The 22,328-nt window shown below is 50.9% G+C and overlaps 1 protein-coding gene across 3 annotated transcripts in view; it reads right to left on the bottom strand.

Moving 5' to 3' along the window:
- ABHD16A (abhydrolase domain containing 16A, phospholipase) overlaps positions 1–22,328 on the bottom strand; it is a 29,354-nt gene that overhangs the window by 1,786 nt on the left and 5,240 nt on the right. Inside the window, exons 3-18 of one of the 3 annotated variants that reach the window (XM_077330975.1) lie at positions 20,285–20,351; positions 16,339–16,425; positions 15,647–15,732; positions 14,293–14,366; positions 13,150–13,254; positions 12,112–12,226; positions 11,884–11,985; positions 10,840–10,903; positions 9,217–9,266; positions 6,950–7,073; positions 6,365–6,469; positions 5,205–5,268; positions 4,121–4,177; positions 3,372–3,434; positions 2,098–2,174; positions 639–737 (exon numbers count right to left, since the gene is read on the bottom strand). In XM_077330975.1, coding sequence (XP_077187090.1) covers positions 639–737; positions 2,098–2,174; positions 3,372–3,434; positions 4,121–4,177; positions 5,205–5,268; positions 6,365–6,469; positions 6,950–7,073; positions 9,217–9,266; positions 10,840–10,903; positions 11,884–11,985; positions 12,112–12,226; positions 13,150–13,254; positions 14,293–14,366; positions 15,647–15,732; positions 16,339–16,425; positions 20,285–20,351 — 1,339 coding nt within the window. Of the gene's footprint in view, positions 1–638; positions 738–2,097; positions 2,175–3,371; positions 3,435–4,120; positions 4,178–5,204; positions 5,269–6,364; positions 6,470–6,949; positions 7,074–9,216; positions 9,267–10,839; positions 10,904–11,883; positions 11,986–12,111; positions 12,227–13,149; positions 13,255–14,292; positions 14,367–15,646; positions 15,733–16,338; positions 16,426–16,597; positions 16,730–20,284; positions 20,352–22,328 lie in introns of those variants that run through there. The other 2 variants (XM_077330976.1, XM_077330977.1) reach the window with 2 other exon arrangements.

Here is a 22,328-nt window from a genome sequence, read left to right as displayed (position 1 = left end):
TGGTCTAGATCTCCCAGTCCTTCCCTCCAGACCTTAAAACTGCACTGGCCCACTGCTCTCTTCAGGACCGTGTGGACGGTCAAATCCACACATTCCCAGCATGCTAACCCCCAAGAGGCCCATTCACGTTCTATCATCATCCATCCCTGGAAGGTACTGACCACTCGACCTCCTCTGTATCAGTTATCTGACAGAGAGGCTGATTCTGTGAAGGTTCAAGGGGGTGGCAGGTTACAGTGGATGAGTAATAGGGATGTGAGTGTCCTGCATAGTGCAGGGGGTTGGACTAGATGACCCAGGAGGTCCCTTCCAACTCTATGATTCTATGAGTCCAGTTAGCCCCTATCCCGCAGAGGGTTCTAACCCCTCATCATCATTCAAGGAATTCTCTGGTTTCACTGGTCAGTGAAGGGAATGGAATTTAGAATGAGCCAACCAAATGGAGAAACTGCGGGATAATTTCCTCAACAGTAGCCAAACTAGAATGATATCAGCCCCATCTTACAGTTTCAACAGCCAACATTTCTCCAGAGTTTCTACCAGCCACACCCGGCTCTGCTGCTCCACGCTTCCGCAACCCGTTTCCACCCCTCCTCACTCCCTCCTCTTTACTCCACTTCCCCCGACGCGGGACTCACCGACACTCCAGGGGAAAGAATCGTCGTGCTCGGCCTTGTAGGACGTCAACACGGAGAGGCACCAGTCATCTTCCACCTCGTAGCGGCTGTAAACGGAGGCTGTGGAGAGATAGGAAGGGACCTCACAATGTTACTACGCCTTGGGAGAGGACTCTGGCTTGGATGCTGGTAGTGATGAGGATGACCCTGAGAGCTCTGGGCAGATTGCCTGAAGCTCAAGGTACCGCGTGAGAGCATTCTGGGAACCAGAAGATCTGAGGGGATGAGGTCAAGTGGGGAGAAGCAGAAGGCTTCCTTGCAGCCACTGCTGGTTGTGGTTCAGGAGGCAGCTTGGTGTAGTGGTTGGGAGCGGCAGCTTCTAATCTGGTGAGCCGGGTTTGATTCCCCACTCCTCCACATGCAGCCAGCTGGGTGACCTTGGGCTCTCTCAGCCCCACCTATCCCACAGGGCATTTGTTGTGGGGAGAGGAAGGGAAGGAGCTGGTAAGCTGCTTTGAGACTCCTTTGGGTACTGAAAAGGAATAAAAAAGCATTCTTCTCCTTTAGACCCCATCCACTGTGTAATGCCTTGATCCAGATGGCCCAGGCTAGTCTGATCTTGGAAAGTCTTGGAAGCTAAGCAGGGTCAGTTCTGGTTACTATTTGGATGGGAGACCACTGAGAAAATCCAGGGCTGGTATGCAGAGGCAGGCAATGGGAAAAAGGCAACGTTTCTTGCCTTGAAAGCTCTGTGGGAGACCACTAAGTTGGCTACGAAATGATGGCTCTGCCAAGCACCACTCACCCACCTTCTCATCTAACTCCTCACCTACTCAACACTCCTCACCTACTTCTCCACCACTCATCAAGGACTTCTTTCTTGGGCAGCTGATCAAGCTCTTTTGCAAGTTTAAAGTTTGCAGCTTGTTATGTTACACAAGCCTGCTTGACTTCTCAGGCTAGTCTTCTGAAAACACCTTCTCCTTGAAGGCTTATGGAAGCCAGCTTGGTATAGTGGTTAGAAGTGTGGACTTCTAATCTGGAAAGCCAGGTTTGATTCTTCACTACTCCACATGCAGCCAGCTGGGTGACCTTGGGCTCCCCACGGCACTGATAAAACTGTTCTGACCAAGCAGTGATATCAGGGCTCTCTCAGCCCCACCCACCTCACAGGGTGTCTGTTGTGGGGAGAGGAAAGGGAAGGCGACTGTAAGCCGCTTTGAGCCTCCTTCTGGTAGAGAAAAGCAGCATATAAGAACCAACTCTTCTTCAATAATCTCAGGGCTCTCTCAGCCTCACCTCCCTCACAGGGTGTCGTGGGGAGAGGATAGGGAAGGCGACTTTAAGCCACTTTGAGACTCCTTCTGGTAGAGAAAAGTGGCATATAAAACCAACTCTTCTTAAGTTTAATGCAGATCTACTGTGCTTGGGCCAACAATTCAGTATCGCTGCTGAGAGGAATGTCTGTAGGACGCCTTACCCTCTTCCATGGGTGTGGAGGCTTCCAGCCACTCCCGGACGACTCTCACCCCTTCCTCAACCATGACTTTTGGATACCTGAAGTAAAGGAAAATTCGTTGACACAGATGCCTGTCAGTTACTCCTTTCTCTCAAACCAAATCTGGGATGTTCTAATACTACTGCTAGCGCTGTAGAGGAAAGTTCATTAATTTATTTGGTGTATAAAGTTAAAGGTATCCCCTGTGCAAGCACCGAGTCATGTCTGACCCTTGGGGTGACGCCCTCTAGCGTTTTCATGGCAGACGGGGTGGCTTGCCAGTGCCTTCCCCAGTCATTACCGTTTACCCCCCAGCAAGCTGGGTACTCATTTTACCGACCTCGGAAGGCTGGAAGGCTGAGTCAACCTTGAGCCGGCTGCTGGGATCGAGCTCCCAGCCTCATGGGCAAAGCTTTTGGGCTTGTGGCCATGGTCTGGTAGTTCTAGTCCAGCCTTTCTCAACGTTTTTACCATTTAAGAACCCCTGAAACACTCTTCGGGCTTTGATAAACCCCAGAAGTGGCCGGATCGTGCAGAATATGGTTGGGAAGCATAGCTGTGTGCGTGCACACTTGGGGTCCCCCCCACTTCTCATCCCCCCCAGGCCCATCATTGGCCATTTTAGGAGGGTGTGTGTGTGTGTGTGTCAGTATAACTATATGGTCCTATCACCTTATAAATGTTTAAAAAATTTAAAAAATATATTAAAATATTTAACCGATTTGGGAAACCTTCCTGGGCCCTCAAGAAACCCTAGCACAGGGGTAGTCACACTGCGGCCCTCCAGATGTCCATGGACTCCAGCGAATGCTGGCAGGGGCTCCTGGGAATTGTAGTCCATGGGCATCTGGAGGGCCGCAGTTTGACTACCCCTGCCCTAGCATCTCATGAAACCCTGTTCTAGTTGTCCCTGGCGTTTCGCCAGCAGATGCCAGCCACGGTTACTGGTGAAGTGTCAGGGACTAAAAGTGCCAAACTGCAGCCACACAACCTAGAAAACCCACAACCAAACCTCAGCCTCCTCTTCTCTATACTTCCCTATCCACAAACCTGTTTTTTTCCATTCTTACCGAAGTTACCGGACTGGAGGTAAGCCATGCTGAGAGATGCTTAATCAACACAAAATGGGTTTCCCGCTCCAATTCCTCCCTATCCCAATATCTTCCCAGGATCCTCTTGCTTTGTAGGGGCCAGGCCTGGCCTCGGTCAAGCCAAGCCACATCCGGTTGTGGCCTGCCGTTACCTCTTGCATTTACCTGAACTGTAGCAACTTCAGAAGCAAGTCATTCCCTCTGTTGGACATGATGTCTTCAGGGACCCTGGAAATTCAGGAGAGGGCAGAATGACAAAACACAGGTGTAAAGTACCGAATGTGTAGCTATCCCCAGACCTGGATGCAAAATCTCACTCTGCAATGAGCTCACTGGGTGACCTTTGGCCAGTTATGCTGCTCAGCCTACCTCACAGGGTTCTTGTGGGGACAGAAAGGGAGGAGAGAGAAAGAAAGAGACTCACCTCTGCTCCCACGGAGGAAAGGTGAGACACAAATACACTGATCTATAAATAGGATGCTTTGGGCTGATCCTGCGTTGAGCAGGGGGTTGGACTAGATGGCCTGTATGGCCCCTTCCAACTCTATGATTCTAGGATTCTATGGCCTGTATGGCCCCTACCAACTCTATGATTCTAGGATTCTATAGCCTGTATGGCCCCTTCCAACTCCATGATTCTAGGATTCTATGGCCTGTATGGCCCCTTCCAACTCTATGATTCTAGGATTCTATGGCCTGTATGGCCCCTTCCAACTCTATGATTCTAGGATTCTATGGCCTGTATGGCCCCTTCCAACTCTATGATTCTAGGACTGGGCCAATTTCACCTGGGTCACCCATGCCGGCCCACATTGAAAAGTAACCCTCCCACATCAATATTCTTTACTGTTTCTACCTGGGAAGTTTTGGCTTAATGTTTCTGGGATAATCTTTTCAGCTGACATCTTACTCACGTTGTGGTAATGATCTCGTCTTTGGTTCTGCGAACCAGCAGCACGGGGCCCTGGTACCTGAAGAGGAGACCACGGTAAGATTTTCATGCTCCGTTCTTTGTTTTAAATTATTATTAAAAGTTTCTATGCCTTCCCTTCCTGGGGGCTAAGGGCCATTTACATCTAAAGAATATATTAAAACACTTCAATCATTTTAGCAAGAATTCATTAAGTTCAAACTAGCTTCAGAGGTTGAAACATGGTTAAGCGGCATGGGGACACTCCGTTCCATCCCAGCAGCCTTTCTCTGCCTTTTGACCATTGAGAAACCCCTGAAACGTTCTTCAGGCTTTGAGAAACCCCAAAAGCGGCATGATCGTGCAGATTATGTTTTGGAAGTATGAGTCCAGGGCACGTTTAAGACCAAGAAAATTTGATTCAAGAGGGGCGCTTTCATGTGCATGTGTACTTCTTCAGATACAGTGAAAGAGAATATCTTCCACCGTTACATACAGGTTGAGAGAGGGTGAGGGATGTTAATTGCCGGAAGGGCCAACGAGAGTCAACGTGCATAAGAAGCTGGCTGGTAACAGCCGAGACTGGATTAAAGCAGTTACCAAGATCTGTGAATGGCTGTAAATAAGCATACAAACACGAGAATTAACGAACAGACACAAGGCTCTGGCTTCTTCTGTATCTGAAGATGTATGTCTGCACATGAAAGCTTATACCTTGAATAAAACTTTGTTGGTCTTAAAGGTGTCCCTGGAATCAAAGTTTGTCCTAGGAAAGTCTCAGAAACAAAAAACTGGAGGAGTGCAACAGAAACCAGGGAGCGTTCCCCAGAAGGAACATCAACCCATGACGGAACTTCAACCCATGATGGAACTTCAACCCATGATGGAACTTCAATCCATGATGGAACTTCAACCCATGACGGAACTTCAACCCATGACGGAACTTCAACCCATGACGGAACTTCAACACATGAATCTGGCAACTTCTAGCCCACCCTCCTGCCCAGCCTTCCAGCCCAATGTTCTCCTCTGCAATTTCCCTGCTGCTCCTCTACCCCACCCCACCCCCTGCCAGTTTTGGGGCTTACTTGCAAAGCTGTTCTCCATTGTTGAGGTTCAAATGCAGTCTCACAGTCCTGGTAACCAAGCCGCCTGTGACGGGAAAACGAAGGCTATCAGTCAGCGTGTCTGTAGACCAAGCGCTTCTCATGGCTGTCAAAATAATCCCCTCCCATGGCCCAAAAGGGGGATTCTGCTTCACTGCTCCTGAAATTCCTATGGTGCAGTGGGGGTGGCAAGAGGCCCAGGAGCTGATAGGAGCCAGTGGGTACGAATGGATAGTTGGCAGCATGGGCTTCTGTGCAAAACTTTGTCAAGCTTCAGAATGCAAATATTTGGGAGAGGGAGAAAAAGCTTCTCCCACATGTGCAAGCTTGTAAGAAGAAGAGCTGGGGGAGGGGGGGAATGTTTGTATCCTGCTTGTCACGACCCCAAGGAGTCTTACGAAATTGTCCATCTTTCGCCTCCCCACAGCAGACACCCTGTGAGGTGGAGGGGTTAAGAGAGCTCTAAGAGAATTGAGACTGGCTCCAAGATCACCCAACCCAGCTGCATGTGGAGGCGGAAGGAGGAATCAAACCTGGGTCTCCAGATTAGAGGCCGTCGCTCTTAACCACTACACCAAAATAGTGGTCTAGGGGCTGCTAAGGTCTGAGAGCCACTGCTCTGTCACATTTTTATCCCATCTGGAGGAGAAGTAGAGGATCAAACATGGCTCTCCAGGTTAGAATTTGCCACTCTTAGCCACTATGCCAACCTGGCTCTTTGAGGTGCCCCAGGTGTTGAAATCATCTTTCAATTTAGGAAGGTATCCAGGATTATTATAGTGACAGCCACAATATTGAGCTGCCTTGGAAAAATGGGATACAAAGCACAATGGGGGAGTCTGTCCATTCGTCAAGGAAATCCGCTTGGTGCTTGGGGTTCTGCTGAACTGTTACCCAATGAGCTAACTCGTGAATATACTGCGTGGTCTTGGCCTAGCCACTGACTATCTCGGTCATGCCTGTGAACCCACAAGGCTTAATCGGACAGGCAGCTTTTCAAGGTGTGTGAGACGACAGAAGCAGCAGCCTGGCACTTTGGGAAAATCCTCCTGTACGCTGCACCCTTCAGGTAGAACTTTTTTTTAAAAAAGGTCTCAAGAATTGACCCTCCAAAAGAGTGCGCATTTTTTCCTTCCCCTTACTCCAGCTTTCCGGCATGACCTTGAGGGCGAGAGGAACGAGGTCATCGAAGGAGGCGTCCAGAATAAGGGCACTGACGTCTGGGTATGACATGGCCGCCCAAGTGGCTGTTGGTGAAAGGCAAAAACAAAAATCAAAAAGGAAAAGTTACCACGATTTCATTCATGTAAGCGAGAACGGTGATTTAGAAGACCGCCTTAAATAGCTTGCCTACCTCTTTTTAGAGCAGGGATTCTCGACCAGGGATCTGTGAGAGCTCTCCAGGGGCTCCTTGGCCTTTCCCCTGTATCGGGGGGGGGGAGGGGGGGGCAAACCATGGCTCTCCAAATCCCATGGATGACAATTCCCATGGGCTCCCTACTGAGTTGCCAACAGGCCTGGAGAAAGATGTCCTGACCCTTTAATAAAGGCTGAACGTGTAAATATGGGCAGCTGAAAATTTTCGAGGTGTGCATGTAAAGGGAATCCCATTAAGCCTCTATGGAAGGGACATGCCATATTCCTCTCCAGGCAGTTGTCCTCCCTCCCCACACCCCTGAGCCCTGCTAGCACCCCCGCCCACAAACAAACAAACTTTAATTTGGTACCTGTAAAGCCCCCGATGGACCAGGCGTAGAGGATGATGTCCTCGGGGAGGAAACCCAAATGGTGGATGGCATATTGCATCACCACGTCCATCGCGTTGGCCTCGTTCTGCGGTAGTGGTGCTCCCTGAGGCGGAACGGGAAAGCAGTCAGAAACGCCTTGAAAGGCCAATGGTCAGACCCAGCAGGAGGAAGCTGCCAGCATCTAGCACAGGGGTGGCCAACCTGTGATGCGCCAGGTGTCCATGGACTACAATTCCCATAAGCCCCTGCCAGCACATAACATTGCTAACATAGAACGTGACAGCCGCAGGAATAAACAGCTTTAAAAGAGGATTAGACAACTTCATGGGGGATGAAGTCAATCGATGGCTACTAGCCACGGTGACTGAGAGGAGCCTCCACATTCAGGGGCACTAATCCTCTGAATCCCAGAGCCAGGAGGCAACATCAAGGGAAGGCCTCAGCCTCCATGCCTTGTAGTTGGCTGTCCAGAAGAACTGACTGAGTTGCCAACTGTGAGACAGGATGCTGGCCTAGATGGGACTACTGCTCTGATCTAGCAGGCCTCTTCATGTATTCTTAACGGCTGGGGTTGGGAACAGTCACAGAACTTCAAGAATTCCAGGCCGCCCTGATTAAACCTCTGGCAAGCAGAGGGGATGAACCATATGTGGGTTTGATCTTAACTGAGCATCAGACCCAGCTAAGGTATCTTGCAGAGCAAAACTGGAAAGAGCCAGCTCGCTTCTTGAATATTCCTGGGTCCAGGGGCCCAAACAGCTTGGCGCCAGATCAAAGGTTTAAATTATAATATGAATTAATGTGCTTATTAGTAATACTTGACTTGGCCGGGCTGGATTATTAGTGCTTATGCATGCCAAAAGACTTCACTGCCTGCGGCGGGCCCCCTTTAAGCTCCCGGCAAATCCTCAGAAAGCGGTTATTCCTGGAATTACGCGCACAAATCAAGGACTTGGTGTGCTCCAATGGTTATGAAAATCTGCACCACACGGGGAGCAAGTGGCTTTGGAGCACTGGAGACGGCTGCAACAATTGGAAACTAATCCAGCTGACGTGTTCATCCCTGGGCTGGAGCAAAAAACTTTTTCAGTAAAAATGTCAAACTCCAATTTGTAAAAGGAGAACTGGAAAACGTGCCGAAAATGGTAACCAAGAGGACACTGCACCTTCCTCATCGTGAAAAGCTGATGAATTGGAAGCTGATAGTTTCAGAAACAAAGTCAGCTTGGAGGGGGGGGGGTCATAAACTGTTCCTAGAGATTTGAGAGCCAGCTTGGTGTAGTGGTTAAGAGTGGCAGCCTCTAATTTGGAGAGCTGGGTTTGATTCCCCGCTCCTCCTCCACATGCAGCCAGCTGGGTCACCTGGGACCAGTCACAGTCTTATCAGTCCCACCTACCCCACAGGGCGTCTGTTGTGGGGAGAGGAAGGGTAGTCAAATGTAAGCCGGTTTGAGACTCCTTCAGGTAGTAAAAAGTGGGGTACAACCCCTCCCTCTTCTTATAAACAGGTGTATGAGCAAGGACAGTGGTCCCCAACCTTTTTATCACCGGGGACCGGTCAATGCTGGAAAATATTACTGAGGCCCGGAGGGGGGGGGGGGGAAGGTAGTCTTTTGCCAAGGGAAGTTGCCACCGCCACCTTAGCCCCTGCTCCACTTGCTTTCCTGCCGGCGCCCCTGACTTCCCGCCGCCCGCTGGGGGGCGGTACCAGCAGCAGCTGCGCAGTGCCACGCCAAGGGGGGACTCCAACCATGGTGGCTGCTGGAGAGCACCAAAGGTGAGCCGGTGGCAGAGTGGCAGGGCAGCCCCGAAGGCAGCAGCTGGGGAGGAGGACGAGGAGGAGCCGCGGCCCGGCACCAACTGATCCACGGACTGGTGCCGGTCCCTGGACCGGGGGTTGGGGACCACTGAGCAAGGAGAAGTTTTTCCCCCCTCTCCCAAATATTTGCACTCTGAGACACCCCATGAATTTTATGGGCTTTCAATACACGACAGAGAGGCTTGCACCCTTATTTCCTCCCCAATGGGATACGAAGTGATTGGTGACACCAACCTTCCATCCTCCATTTACCCTCATTGGCAACCACATGGTGAAGCTCTTAGGGCCGTGAGAGGACCACCAGCCCAAGGCCATCTGGCAGATATCTACGGCAGTGGGGAGCATGAACCCGGTTTCTCAGGCTTTACTTCGACACCCAAACCGTAATTTCCTTGCGGAAGAGACAGAGACGGAATGTACCACTCACCGTGCTGCCTGCAAAACCCGGGTGGTTCCATCCCAGCACGGAATACCCAGCTACGAGACAAAAATGAGAGAGAGTCGCGATTCACCACAGGGCTTTCCATTTTCAGAAGCGCTTTGTGCCCCATCCTCTCCACGGTTTCCAAATAAGCAGCAATTCGGCACAGAAGCTTGTCCTGCTCCTTTCCAAGGCCAGGAGAAACCTTCCTGAGGTAGGAGGAGCTTGGAAAACCTAAAAGACACGCCCTTTATTGTCTCTGGAACCGAGGATCGATGGGCAGAGAGAGATTGAGACCTGCATCCCACTTTTTTCTTTTACAGAGCTGTGGAAAGCAACCTGGGTCTCTCATCTGCTCTGAACGGAGCTAAATACTGAGGAATTTCTGAACCAGTGAGAGACATCCTGTTCACAAGGCCTGAGGGTGTTGTTTGTTCCAGAGGAAATACCAAGAGCAGCCTGTTTCCTTTCCGCTTAGGGCTCTCACTTGGACTCTGAAGCTTTAGGAAGGGGAAAGAAGAGTTTTAAATGAACACCACATAGGAACCTGGACCCCAAAGACAAGAGACGCTTCCTAGTGGCCTTTAGTCCCTGGCATTATGAGGATTCACCATGAGAAGCACAGAGTTGGAAGGCAGGGAACCCAGAATTGTCCCAGGGTGTGGCATTTTTGTCCAAGATCAAATCTCCCCCTCCTCCAGGGCAGCCGAAATACATTCACTGACGGTTTCATCTTAAAATGTTTGGGAGTGGAGGAAGCTTCCCCTCCCCCGTCCGTTCCTCTCCCCGACTTGCCTCCTGAAAGTTAAAACTAGGCGCCCTTTGGTTGTTTGGCTTTTGGTGTCTTCTCATGGCCTCGCCTTGGAATTGACCCCACGTGGATGAGCTACCCGAAGAAATCATCTCTCCGACAAAGTGGCCTGCAGGGCAGCAGGGAGTGCCGGGCTAAGCGTCAGCTGCCCCGGTTTGCCCTTGTCTGTGCAGGCCTCACAGAGTCAGCTGCAGCACCTAACTTCAAAGGGCTCGAAAGCCCTCTGGGGTCCCTGATACTTGTCTGGCTGTCCCTGTGGTGAGGATTAGATTTAATCCTCTGCCTTAACTCTCAGCAGAGGGCTGCTGCCAGAAGCAGCGGCCTTCTGTTGAGTTTTTTCCCCACCATCCCTGTTAACTTTCAGGTGTGCTGGGTGGGTAGGGATGGCATGGGGTGGAATGTCCTTCTTCCCGTTCCATTTCATGGGCAGACACCTGCGGGGGAAATGCGGTGGATTGGATCCAAAGGTCGTTTTGGACCAGCAACTAACCCCTAACTAACCCCCCACACACCTATATGTAATGGTCAAAGAAGGCTTGTTTCAATGGGGCCAAAGAAGCATGCCTGCACATGGCACACGGAAGCTCACATCCAGAGTTAAACTTTGTTGGTGGGAGATGACTTTCTGAGAGCCCCCTTTAGAGCACAGCCGCAAAATGCAAGCTGTTTCCTCCCAAAGCCCTGCTGCAAAATAGACCTTCAGTGGTGCAGTTAAAAAAAAAGATTCACCCCTCAGACTATTATAATGGAATGTTCCAGAAGAACCTCCCCTTAGGACCAGAAGAAGTCTGGAGTGGTGCGGCTAAGATGGACCGTACCATCCAAGGGGGTGGAGAGGCAGCCAACTTCATAGAATCCTGCATTGCCTTCACAGCAGATCACCTGCAGAGACAAAAGCAAGGGGGATTTCAGGAGGGGAAGCTTGTCATTCAAAGGGGCAGGGGGCTACCTGCCAGAATCCCCCCCCCCCAGCCAACCCTCAAAAGAACATGGGCTTTGAACTTTGACCAGGGATATGTTTGAGTCCTAGGCTAACATGTACCTATATCTGGATGGGCCCCCTGCTACCCATCACCCCCTCTTTTTCTTCCATCTTGGCCTGAGTGAACATCCGACCCATCTGTCCCTAGATCTTAGTGATGGACCATGTCATCGTTTCATTTGGTTTTGTCTTTGTTTTAATTATTCCGCCCAAAGGCCTCTGGCAGCCTTCCGCAGTGTGGGAAATTACGTTCTCTGTTAAATGACATTCCTTTGCAAGCAACTGTGCTTGTGACGCCCAAAAGGTCCAGATCTAAGGAGATGGAACAAAGAGAGAAGGGAAAAGACCCAGAAGGGTGAATGGGCCAAGATGATGGAGCACTTCCGCATTTGCGAAATAATGCAGTTTCAATCCACTTCAGCCACCGATTGCAACTGGATTTTGCTGTTTTGTACAGTGAAGTCCATTTGCAAAGCATATTGTTTAGTGTGTGGGAAAGCAACTATTAGACTGCCTACCTCCAAGACTGGGCATCTTTTGACTGACACACCCACTCCATCTGCCAACGCTGTATCTCCCTCTGACCCAAGAAGCTGGAGTCCAAGATACTTGCATGTTACCCTCGCAACAGTTCTGTGAGGTAGGCTAAGCCGAGCAAGGTGCATGCCCAATGCCACCTGGAAACTTTCGGGGGATCTGAACCCCTTTTCCACCGACGCAGCACCACCTGAGAGCCGGCCCGTGGGCAGTGACATGCAGCCCCCACAACAAAGCCATGGGGCAGGGGATTCTGCTATGGGAACAGACCTCAGCGCAGCAACCCAAGTCGATTTTGGTGGCAGGGGCTTGGAATCACAATTCTCCTTCGGGGCCAACTCACCAGCTTTGTGCCGTGGGGCTCCGAGGTCTCCCTCCGATCCATGAACATGGTGTCAATTTCGTTGCCGTCGCAAGCGGCCAGCTTGGCTCGTTTCCCGTGGTACTGCAATCGCAGGGAGGGGAAAGCCATCAGGATTTTGGCTGGGCAGATCCCCCCCATGACAGGCCCAGTGTGGCAGTCTGGAAGAAGAGGAGGTTGGGGTGGGGACTCTCAGTTGGCATTACTCACTTCCTCCACCAGCCGGGCCTGTCCTTGCAGCAACATGGGCATCAGGGCCTTCTGCAGCAGATACACAGAGCCGGGGTACAGCATGCGCCGACCGATGGTGTGAGCCACTATGTAGCTACGGGGAGAGAAAGTGACTGTGACAAAAGGGGACTGGTGTTTTAGTGGCGCACCAGAGGCATCAACACCATGGACGGGCGGAACAAAAATTGCGAAAGTCAGCATTCGGCAACCATTTGGCAACCAAGGCAAGTGAAGCCAAGCTCCTCCCTTCTCCTGCCACAGCCAATCAGGAACCATCTCCCCCAACCCTCCTCCAAACCCATCCCTTCACATTGGCCAATCAGCAGCTTTCGTTTCAAGCACTCCAGCCAACCAGAAACCTCCCCTTCCCGACATTCCAAATTCCGTGGGCCAAATGCCAACTAGGCCCTTGCGTCTTCCCAGCAATCCAAATGATTATTTCCCTTCTGCACATGAGCGTATGAAAATTCTGTCCCCTTTACCTCCCATCGGCCAAGCAAAACTGAGGACCAGATGCTTAATACACCCAAAGGGGGCTCTGGTTTTCCCAAGTAGCCATGACACAGGCCTCCCCCCCAAATTCCCTTTCCCATTACCTGTGGACAAGCATTCAACATTAAAGAGCAATGCTCCACCAATCAGCATCTTGGATTCTACCCTCTTCCCCACCCCATGCACACATTTATCAGTTGCCGGCCAATGAGCTCTTCTTGGGTCCAAGAGGCTGGGTCCTTGCTTCCTAGACCAGATGTCCGGCATTCTTCCTGCTGAACCATCCTCTTTTCCCTAGACCTCTCGACAACTGAGGTGAGGGTTCAGGAAGTTAGAGCTTTGCCCTTTCAAGATAGAGCATTTCAATGGTGCTGCCGACAAGCCAGAGTTCAGGTTCTATTAATGGGGCCAGGCAGATGAGCACACAATCATTAGCTGACACTTACTTCCCGTCATCCCAGCAAGACGCACTGCCCTCTATCGCGAAGGGGTGCGCGTGCATCCATGCGCAAGCAAAAGCTCTACCTGGCAATCTGGCAAGGGAGCATCTTGATGGTATGCAGGAAACTGTTGACCGCGCTTCGGTGCTTGGGTTGTGCCCGCAATAAGGGAACGCTGCGGGAATCTGACCTGCAGGGGTGATAGAGCAAGAGAGTGGGAAGAAGCCCCTGCACTGGCTTATCTCAGGAGGCAGAATGGTATTAACGGGTCAACTCAAGAGCAATGGAGAATGTGCATAGAAATCAGCCCCAGTGGCATTAGTCCATAGGCGAACAAGGAATTATGTACAATGACTGCACAGCATGTCTGGTTCCCAAGCCATAAAAGCAGAAGAGAAGCCAGGTTGGATTAGGCCAAGGTTGGATCAGGGAGAGGAAAGGGAAGGCGACTAAGCCGCTTTGAGCCTCCTTCAGGTAGGGAAAAGCAGCATATAAGAACCAATTCTTCTTCTTCTTCTCCTTCTCCTTCAATGGCCCATCCAGTCTGACACTTTTGTGTTGCACAGTGGCAAAAAAACCAGGTGCCATCAGGAGATCGACCAGCAGGGCCACAACTCCAGAAGCCCCGATATTGGAGGGTGCAAGGTTTATGGTCCCCGGGGGCCCTGATGTCCGCAGGAAGAGTGTTCCACCAGGCCAGGGAACCAGGCCCTGGTTGAGGCCAGTCGTACCTCTTTTGGGCTGGTGATCCTGAGCAAATTCTGGACTTTAGATCTAAGTGCTCTTGGGGGTGGGGAGGGTAGCAGAAGACTCTCTGAGCCTTCTGCATACTAAGTTAAGGGCTTTCCCTGAGCCACAGCCCTTCCCCATAAATGTGCACAGTCCCTTTTTTATCTGTGTATATTCCCCACTCTACTCCCATTGACAGCAAAGTAATGCAGCGAAAGGGAACCCGGACTGCAGCCTCCCCCTAGTTTTATTTTGCACACAGAAGGCTATGGGTTCAAGCCCTGGCAAAGTTCCTCCGGTCACTGGTGTTAGAGAACACCTTCTTCAACCTGAAACCCTGCTGGGGGGCTACTAGCAAGTACAAGCTAGAAGCAAGAACTGGCTTACTCAAGCCAAGCAACTGTGTATGTCTATTAGAGAGAGGTTCCAGGAGAAAAGGAGGGGGGGGGTGGAAACGGGAGAGAGACTTCTACACGCGTCTTTGTTTCTCTCTACCTACCGGCTTGAAGCCTCATCCCACCGGAAGTCCACAGGCCAACTTCTGAAGTCAAAATTGTAACTGGAAAGCCTCCTCTGCAGGGCACAGAAAAAAAAAATAACAGAACAGGATGAGAAAGCACGAAGCAGCCCCAGGATATGCACTGCAGTATAACATACTCTCCTCTCACCTAAGACGCGATTAGAAGGATCTCCTTTTACTTCTCTCCTGCAAAAATGCAGGAGATGGTTAAAGCAGAGGTCTCCAAGCCCCTACCCCTGAACACTTGGCCAATGTGTTTCCCGGCATCCTCTTTCTTCCCCAGTGCTGCCTTCACCATGGGAGGATATCTGGCTTGTGGACAGTCTCCTGATATTGTTTTCTTATTTACAATTTGGTTTTCACACCTCCCCTCCCTGCAAGATGGCTCGAGGCGGTTCACAACGATAACAGTAACATTGTTTAAAAAGTTCGAAACAAAGTTCGGCTTCTTCGATCCAACGTTTCATCCCATGCCAGAAACTGGCCACAGGTGAGGGAGCCAAGGAGAGGAGGGAGGCCCATATGATCTCCAACCACCAATTACGGGCCTGGTGGAAGAGTGCTGTCTAGGAGGTCTTGTGGAACTTCAACAGCTCCGTCAGTCCCCAGTTCCCACTGGCAAGTCATTCCGCTGGGTCAAGGCCGGGTGGATATCTTCGGGCCCAGGGACCAACAAGGAGTTGCTATTTGCACACTGCAGTCCTCTCTGGGGGAAGATACCGGGAGAGATGGTCCCTTAGGTATGCAGGCTCCATGCCAGACATTTTGTGGCAGTGGCCGTTCTGCGTTTGCAGAATTCCGAAAAGAAGGTTGGGGAGTTCCTGAAACGAACCTACTCTTCTTTTAACAGCCAAGCCCCGGAGAGGGCAAGGAGTAAATACAAATACTTGAGTAACAAGGGCTGGACGCTGAGGGAAGAGGGCTGAGAAGAGCAGCGAGGCCCTTAATGAAAACATCTCACCCACAGGAAGACGTAAAGGAAATGACTTTTATGAAGGAAAACAACCCACGAAGCTTAACCCCGTCGTTCCTAACAAGCCTCGGCCCTTCCAGAGATCCTTCCAAGCTCACCTACCTAAGACCTTTTGACTGCAGATGGTGTAAGTTGGCCACTGAACGTCATACATGGAAAGCTTCCCCCATCCCAAATTGAGCCCCTTTGAATGATGAGAGCAGGGGTGGCCAAACTGTGCCCCTCCAGCTGTCCCTGGACTACAGCTACCAGGCTAGCAGGGGCTCATGGGAATTGTAGTCCAACACACCTCGCCTCAACACACCCAATGTAGATACCTCAAGCACACTGCTAAGGCCCCCGTGCGCATAGGACCCTCACCTTGTCTTCAGGTTTGCTATACCGGTGTGCGTCCTCAAGAATAGAGATGAACTGAATGTACTGAGGGTTAGTCCAGCGACCAATGCCTGAGGGGAAGAGTCAACGTTTTCAGTGATGAAAGCCACCAGAGGTCCTGGTGCGATGCTGTCTCCTTCTGCCTAGGACATGCTCCACGAATGCCTACAACGGGTGCTGCCTCTTGTCCGTCTCATCTTGTTATCCCCAAAGCCACGCTTGCAGATGCCACAGTGCCTGTCCATGTGCTTCTTGCCACCCACTTCCTTCTTCCCCAGAGCAAAGAACCAATCCCGCCCTTCCTCTCTCACTGGAACTCTCAAAAGTGCCTACAAATTTGGGTAACTCCTGTTCTAAAAATCTCTTAAAAACAAAACAAAACAAAACAACGCACATGGATTTCCCAGAAGCCTTTGGGGCACAACTACCCAATCCTGATCCAATACTAAGCCTAGATATGTGTGACCAGAGTTTGTACTCATTCCTGCCTCTTCTTCCCTCTTCTGATAAAATTTAGACTGAGAGCTCTGCAGGGCCAGAACAAAAACTGACGGACTTCCATAGAGCTGTGTAGGCTGATGACGCTTCTATGATCTGTGCCCAAAATCCAAGGGACTTGTGGCTTCCCGGTCCCACCCATGGACCTACCTTCTCTTCCAAAACCCCAAAGCACTCACCTCTGAGGCAGGCAATCCCCGCCAGTAAGAGGAGCATAGTCCCGGCGTAGTGAGAGATTGCGACAACCTTCGACATTGTTAAGTAACCTGGGGAAAGAGACAGAAGGGGAGAGGGCCTCAGGACAGAGGAGCTCAAAGGTTACTTCGCCTGGGACATGACTCTCCACCGCCAGGCAATCCTCAGCGTATGACAAAATACAGGCGCAGAACATTTATGCCGGCACGGAAAAGCTAGCTCAACTTTTCTCAGCTTTCTTACCGTGGATAAACCCCTGAAACATTCTTCAGGTTTCGAGAAACCCCAGAAGAGGTGCGATCGTGCGGAATACGGTTGGGAAGCAGAGCTGTGTCGACACCCACCTGGGGCCCCTCCCCACCCCCTCCAGGCCCTTCATTGGCCATTTTGGGAGGGGAGGCGGGTCAACATGACCATATATGGTCATATCCTCCGATAAATGTTTACGTTCTGAAAAATCAATTAAAAATTGATCAACTCCCGCCCATTCTGGAAACCTTTCCTGGGCTGTCAAGAAGCCCCAGGGTTTCACGCAACCCTGGCTGAAAAAGCATGCACTAGCCGCTCAACATACATCCCTGCAGCGAGAAAGCAGCCTTGCAAGAACACCGATGGCCAGCAGTTAAAGGAGGGGCCAAAATGACCCATTCAGGCTTCCAAAGGTGCTCATTGCAAGTCTGCCGTACAATTTAGGTTGAGTTTATTTTAATGCTCTCCAAATTTCCAGTTGTTTGAAAACACCCACCAAGAACCCCTCCCTGAAATATTTTGCTTTTTGCCTGCAAGATGAGTGGAAAACACCCAGCAAGCAGAAGAAAAAAACGGCAGGGCCCAGACCACTGTTATATTGTATTCACAGACAAAGAAAGGCTCTTACAACGGCATTCCAGTCGAAATCTTGTGGGTCTTTTACGGAGCGGAGCTGCCAGACTAGAATATAGCTGTTCTACTGCAGACCTAACAAGGCTGCCGTCTGAAACTCACTTCAAAGCATCTCACGCTGCCTTCCAGACAAGAAATCGGGATTCATTTGCAAATTTGATCTTATCAGACTCAACGGGGCCTCAGTCGCAAGAAGCAACTGCCTTGGCTTAAAGGGTTATTTATGCTGTGTGAATTCATCCAGCTTTCAACAGCTGGGAGCTGTCCCCACCCACTGGGATCAGATTGCTTGCCCTTTTGACCGGAACTTGGGTTTCGCCTGGGCAACCTGTATCTGAAGGATGGGCCCTGCCACAAGTTGTGTTAGTTTTTAAGGTGTGACCCGGACTCTTGCTCTTTTGTGCCGGTCAAGGGAGAGAGAGGCACCAGGCTGAGGGAGAGGCGTCTGCCTTCTCTTTTGTGAGATGGGATCACAAAGGGGGACGTGGTGTCTGAGAGCCCCCTCTCCTCTTCATGCTGAGGCCTTGCTGGGCCCACAAAGCACCTGGATCAATGAAAGAGTGAGGCTTGGATATTCTCCTGCCTAGCACATTAATACAGCTACCAGAGCCAGCTTGGTGTCGTGGTTAAGCGCACTGCCCTCTAATCTGGAGAGCTGGGTGCGATTCACCGCTCTAACACGTGTAGCCAGCTGGGTGACCTTGGGCCAGTAAGAGCTCTCTCAGCCCTGCCTACCTCACAGGGTGCCTGTTGTGAGGAGAGAAAGGGAAGGAGATAGTAAGCGACTTTGAGACGCCTTTGGGTCACAGAAAGCGGGGTGCAGAAAAAAAGAGCTCTTCTGCTTCTCTTCCCCTCTGGACTTAGGAAGTCGCCTCCCCCCTTCAGACCTTTCCTCAGCCACAAACTCACCAGATGGCATTCAACAAGCTGATTTCTCTGCTTTCATTTTTTTTAAAAGTAAGTCTCTCTCCCTCTCTCTTTTTTTCTCATCTCTCTGGAAAGGAAAAGGACAGAGACTTCCTTTTGTTAAAAACGATAGTGGAGAATTCAGAGACTTTGCCACATGTCATAACGGGATACTGCTGTTCTAGTACTGATTTTTCAAAAAACGAAAAAGCCACCCGGCAGCAAGGGGAGGAAAAGGCTGATGCACTAACAGAGGCAAGGAGAACGGGTGACACAAGGGTCAGAAAAAGCTGAGTTTTCTCACCCATACACCAGCCATCCAGGCTTTACTGTGATCTTTCCCAAAACTTTGGATAAAAACTGGCATGAGAGAGATTAGAGGAAAAACCAGGGGGAAAATGCAGAGGGGAACCCCCCATTCCACACACTTCCCCAAAACACTGTGTCATGTAGCCCCCCCTTAACCCCTTCCCCCCGATGCTGCATGCCATGGTCTTGTTCTACTTCTGTTTTCCGGCTTTCCCTCCCCCTTCCCTCTCCTGGCTCTCAGTGTGTGTACGCACGCGCCTGTAGTCTGCCTCCCAGACAGGAGAAAGGGTCCTTCACAATGCTATCTCCCAGTTTGCATGTTATGACTCTAACAAGCAGATCCAGCTACCTTTTGGCCATTAGATTGTAGAAATGTAGATTTTGCTTTGTTATGACTATCTTTTGAAGATAAAAGCCTAACATCTGTGGGAATAGCTTGTGGCTGGGAAAAATGTGCATTTCTGGGGGAAGGGGATCGTCTATATCAGGGGTAGTCAAACTGCGGCCCTCCAGATGTCCATGGACTACAATTCCCAGAAGCCCCTGCCAGCGAATGCTGGCAGGGGCTTCTGGGAATTGTAGTTCATGGACATCTGGAGGGCCGCAGTTTGACTACCCCTGGTCTATATGTACCCCGAGACTGGTTAATCCAATTGTTCTTCGCAATAGAACTCTCACGCTATTTCTTGGATATAATAAACCACTCTAAACTCTTTTTATGAAGAAATGCCTCAGTTTGTCTTGTATCCTGTGAGAGAGCAGCCATGTTTTGTGACACGCTGAACTCAGGGCAGATAAAGCTTCCGTGGAAGGCATCAAAGACGATGCCTCTTTGCTTGATCAACTCAGCACAGGGTGTCAAGAGGGCACCATGTTGGGGAACACTGCTTTAGGTAAAAGCCAAGCATTTTATTAAACACAAACAAACAACGAATGAAGGCTGGGAGAAAGTCAAAGCTGTCGTATTTCTCGGCTGACGATTGCATTCTGTGAACAATGAGAGTTCTGAGGAAGAATACGTAGGCCAGGAGCTGAGCATTCCAATCAAAACTCACACTTGCCTTCCCCCTGAAAATTGCACCCGGCTGTGAATTTGACACACTGGTTGCACATGCCCAACAAGGGACCTTTTGTCAGTCTCTGAGATGCAGCTGCTTCATTATACGGGGAAAGAATACCCCTCTTCTCTGAGCACCCTGCTTAAAGGGAGAGCCAGCCTCTGTACGGCTCCCAAATATCTGAAAACTGATGTGGTGCAGAGTCTTGAACTAGAGCCGGAAAGACCCAAGTTCTAATCTCCTCCCCTTGGCTGTGAGGCTGTGAACTTGGGTAATAAGTTGGAAGGGAGGACCAAGGCACTTTGTCCTGAGCTGCTTGGGATAAGAGAGATCTGGAAAATCTACTAGATCTGCTAGCCGAGGCACACTTTCCCTCCAAATTTATTCTAGAGGCCCATTTCCCTTAATATCCAAAAGTTTTACTTTAGGATGCGCAAGAATAAGAACGGAAATTTCTTGAGTCTCTGCAATTGCCCTCTTGAACAGAACCTCAGGGAGGGACGCTGGAGAAGTAATTCTGCTGTCCCTTCATATTGCGAACGGCTGATCCCGCACAACGGAATGAACACCAAATCATGCAGAGATGCAGCAGGCAGCCTCCTGTTCGTGGGGCTCTGTGGAGACTACTTGCCCTAAGTAGGTCTCTTGGGGCAACAAGTGCGCTCCACCGTGCTCTCAAACCCTCTGTGGCAGCCACCAAAACGTCAGAACCCTTTAGATGCTATGCTGGAGCCATAACCTCTCACTCAGGGATTCACCTGGAAGCAGCCCATACCTTTTCTGTACAGGTAAAATGCAGCGAACGGGGAGGAGTAATAGGAAATAGACCACAGTACGGAAGCCTGCAAAGACAGAGGAAAGGAAGGGGGTCAGTAACACAGAGGCCCTCTGTTCCCCGGACTCTTTGGGGCTGTGGGTGGGGTTAAGTGGCCGGAGGAGAGAACCGAGGTGCCCGACAGAGTCTACAGGTTAGTGCAAACAAGAGAAAACAACACGGAGAAGCACCACCTGCCTCGGAGAGGCGGTACCCATGACAACTGGCTAAAGCCCCCGAGGACGGTGCCATAAGTAAACACGCTTCCCTGCGCTCCTCATGAGCCCTTGCTGCTTCCTAGAAACAGGAGGTGGGGGTGATACTGCAAGTAAGCCGACGAGACCCGAGGGAAATTCAGAGCTCTCCTCATGGTGCAGTAGCGTCCTGAACCTTGTCCCTTTGGAATTCGGTGGGGGAGGGGTCAGGGGGCACTTCGGTGGGGGTTGGGTCAGGGGGGACGGGAGACAACACCATGCCCTCCTCCCAGCATCCACCAGGCCCAGCAGGGTTACAGATACACCCTATAATAGGCAATGGCAGCAGTCCGTTTAATAGATAGACAATCGCTGTTGGGATGCTCTGCCCTCTGAGGCTTCTGGGTAGAGGGAAGCCGCTGGGCATGCCCAAAGTCTGGCCAGGGCCCTCAGGATTGAGGGAGGAGGTCAATGAGGACAGATCAGCTATGGCTCCCAATTCAGAACAGAGGAAGAGGTGGAATAGGGTGGTACCCAGCCTCTGCCCCTCTGTGTCTGAGGCCAAGGGAAGGTGCTCCAGCCCAATTAGGTCCTGGTACATGCCGGCTGGGGCCTGGATTCCTACAGAGGGCATGTCATGTTGAAATAAACACACCTGGAGAGAAACGTTCAGGGGAGCTCTCTCTTTGGTGACTACTGCAAGCATGGAAAGAAGGAGTTTCTAACAGGGGAGAAGAAGAGTTGGATTTCATACCCCACTTTTCGCTGCCTGATGGATTCTCCAAGTGGCTTACTTCCCTTCCTCTCCCCACAACAGACACCCTGTGAGCTAAGTGGGACTGAGGGAGCTCTGACAGGAGTGCTCTGTGAGAATAGCCCTAACAGAACTGTGACTGGCCCAAGGTCACCCACTTGGCTGCATGTGGAGGAAGAGTGGGGAATCAAGCCCAGCTCTCTGGATTAGAATACGCCACTCTTAACCAAGACACCAAGCTGGCTCTCTAGAAGAACTCAGTCACACAACCTGCCTCCCATCGACCTTTGAAGGGCAGGGGCGGCCAAACTGTGGCTCTCCAGATGTCCATGGACTACAATTCCCAGGAACCACTGCCAGCATCATGCTGCCAGGAGCTTATGGGAATCGAAGTCTACCGATATCTCGAGAGCCAGAGTCTGGCCGCCCCTGGCTAGGTTCACCTTGTTCTGTGAAACTTGTACCCGATCTACATATGCCGCAGAAGGAAATGGCAGAATGAGCTATACCTACGTCAAGCTGCCCGTGAAGCCCACTGAGAAGCTTCCCTAGTGCGGAATGCAGCTCCACGTAAGCAGTTGCATGGCTCTAAAGGTAAGAATGTTTCCTTGGCTGCCTCTTTGTTTCTGAATTCGATTCAAAGGGTTGGCTAATACCTATGCAGCCCTTCCTCTTGTCCAAGGACCAGAGCATTTAGAGCAGGGGTCCTTACTGTGGTGCCCGCCAACAGTTTTCTGGTATTTTTAGAAAATGGGCAGGGCCACTCCCCCTCCTAGTCCACAGATGGGCTATTGGAGATTTGATTGGCTAGGCATATTTTCCAAAATGTTGCTTTGGCAGCAGCAGCCACTGTAGCACGAGGATCTTCACTGTGCGACTGAGGGTAAGCCGTGGCAGCCATTTTGTGACTGGCTCCACCACCTGCACAAGCCCTTTGGTGGCAGCCATTTTGCCTCTGCGCTCACCATGCTGTTGCCAGATGTCCAGAGGTGCCTGCAAGCTCAGATAGGTCGGGGACCCCTGATCTGAATAACAGCTAGAGAGTGCCTTTCCCCTG

This window comes from Paroedura picta, chromosome 3 (genome assembly GCF_049243985.1).
Source record: "Paroedura picta isolate Pp20150507F chromosome 3, Ppicta_v3.0, whole genome shotgun sequence".
Taxonomy (NCBI): Eukaryota; Metazoa; Chordata; class Lepidosauria; order Squamata; family Gekkonidae; genus Paroedura; species Paroedura picta.
The sequence above is the reverse complement of the archived record's forward strand: the minus strand, read 5'-3'. Positions and strand labels throughout refer to the sequence as shown.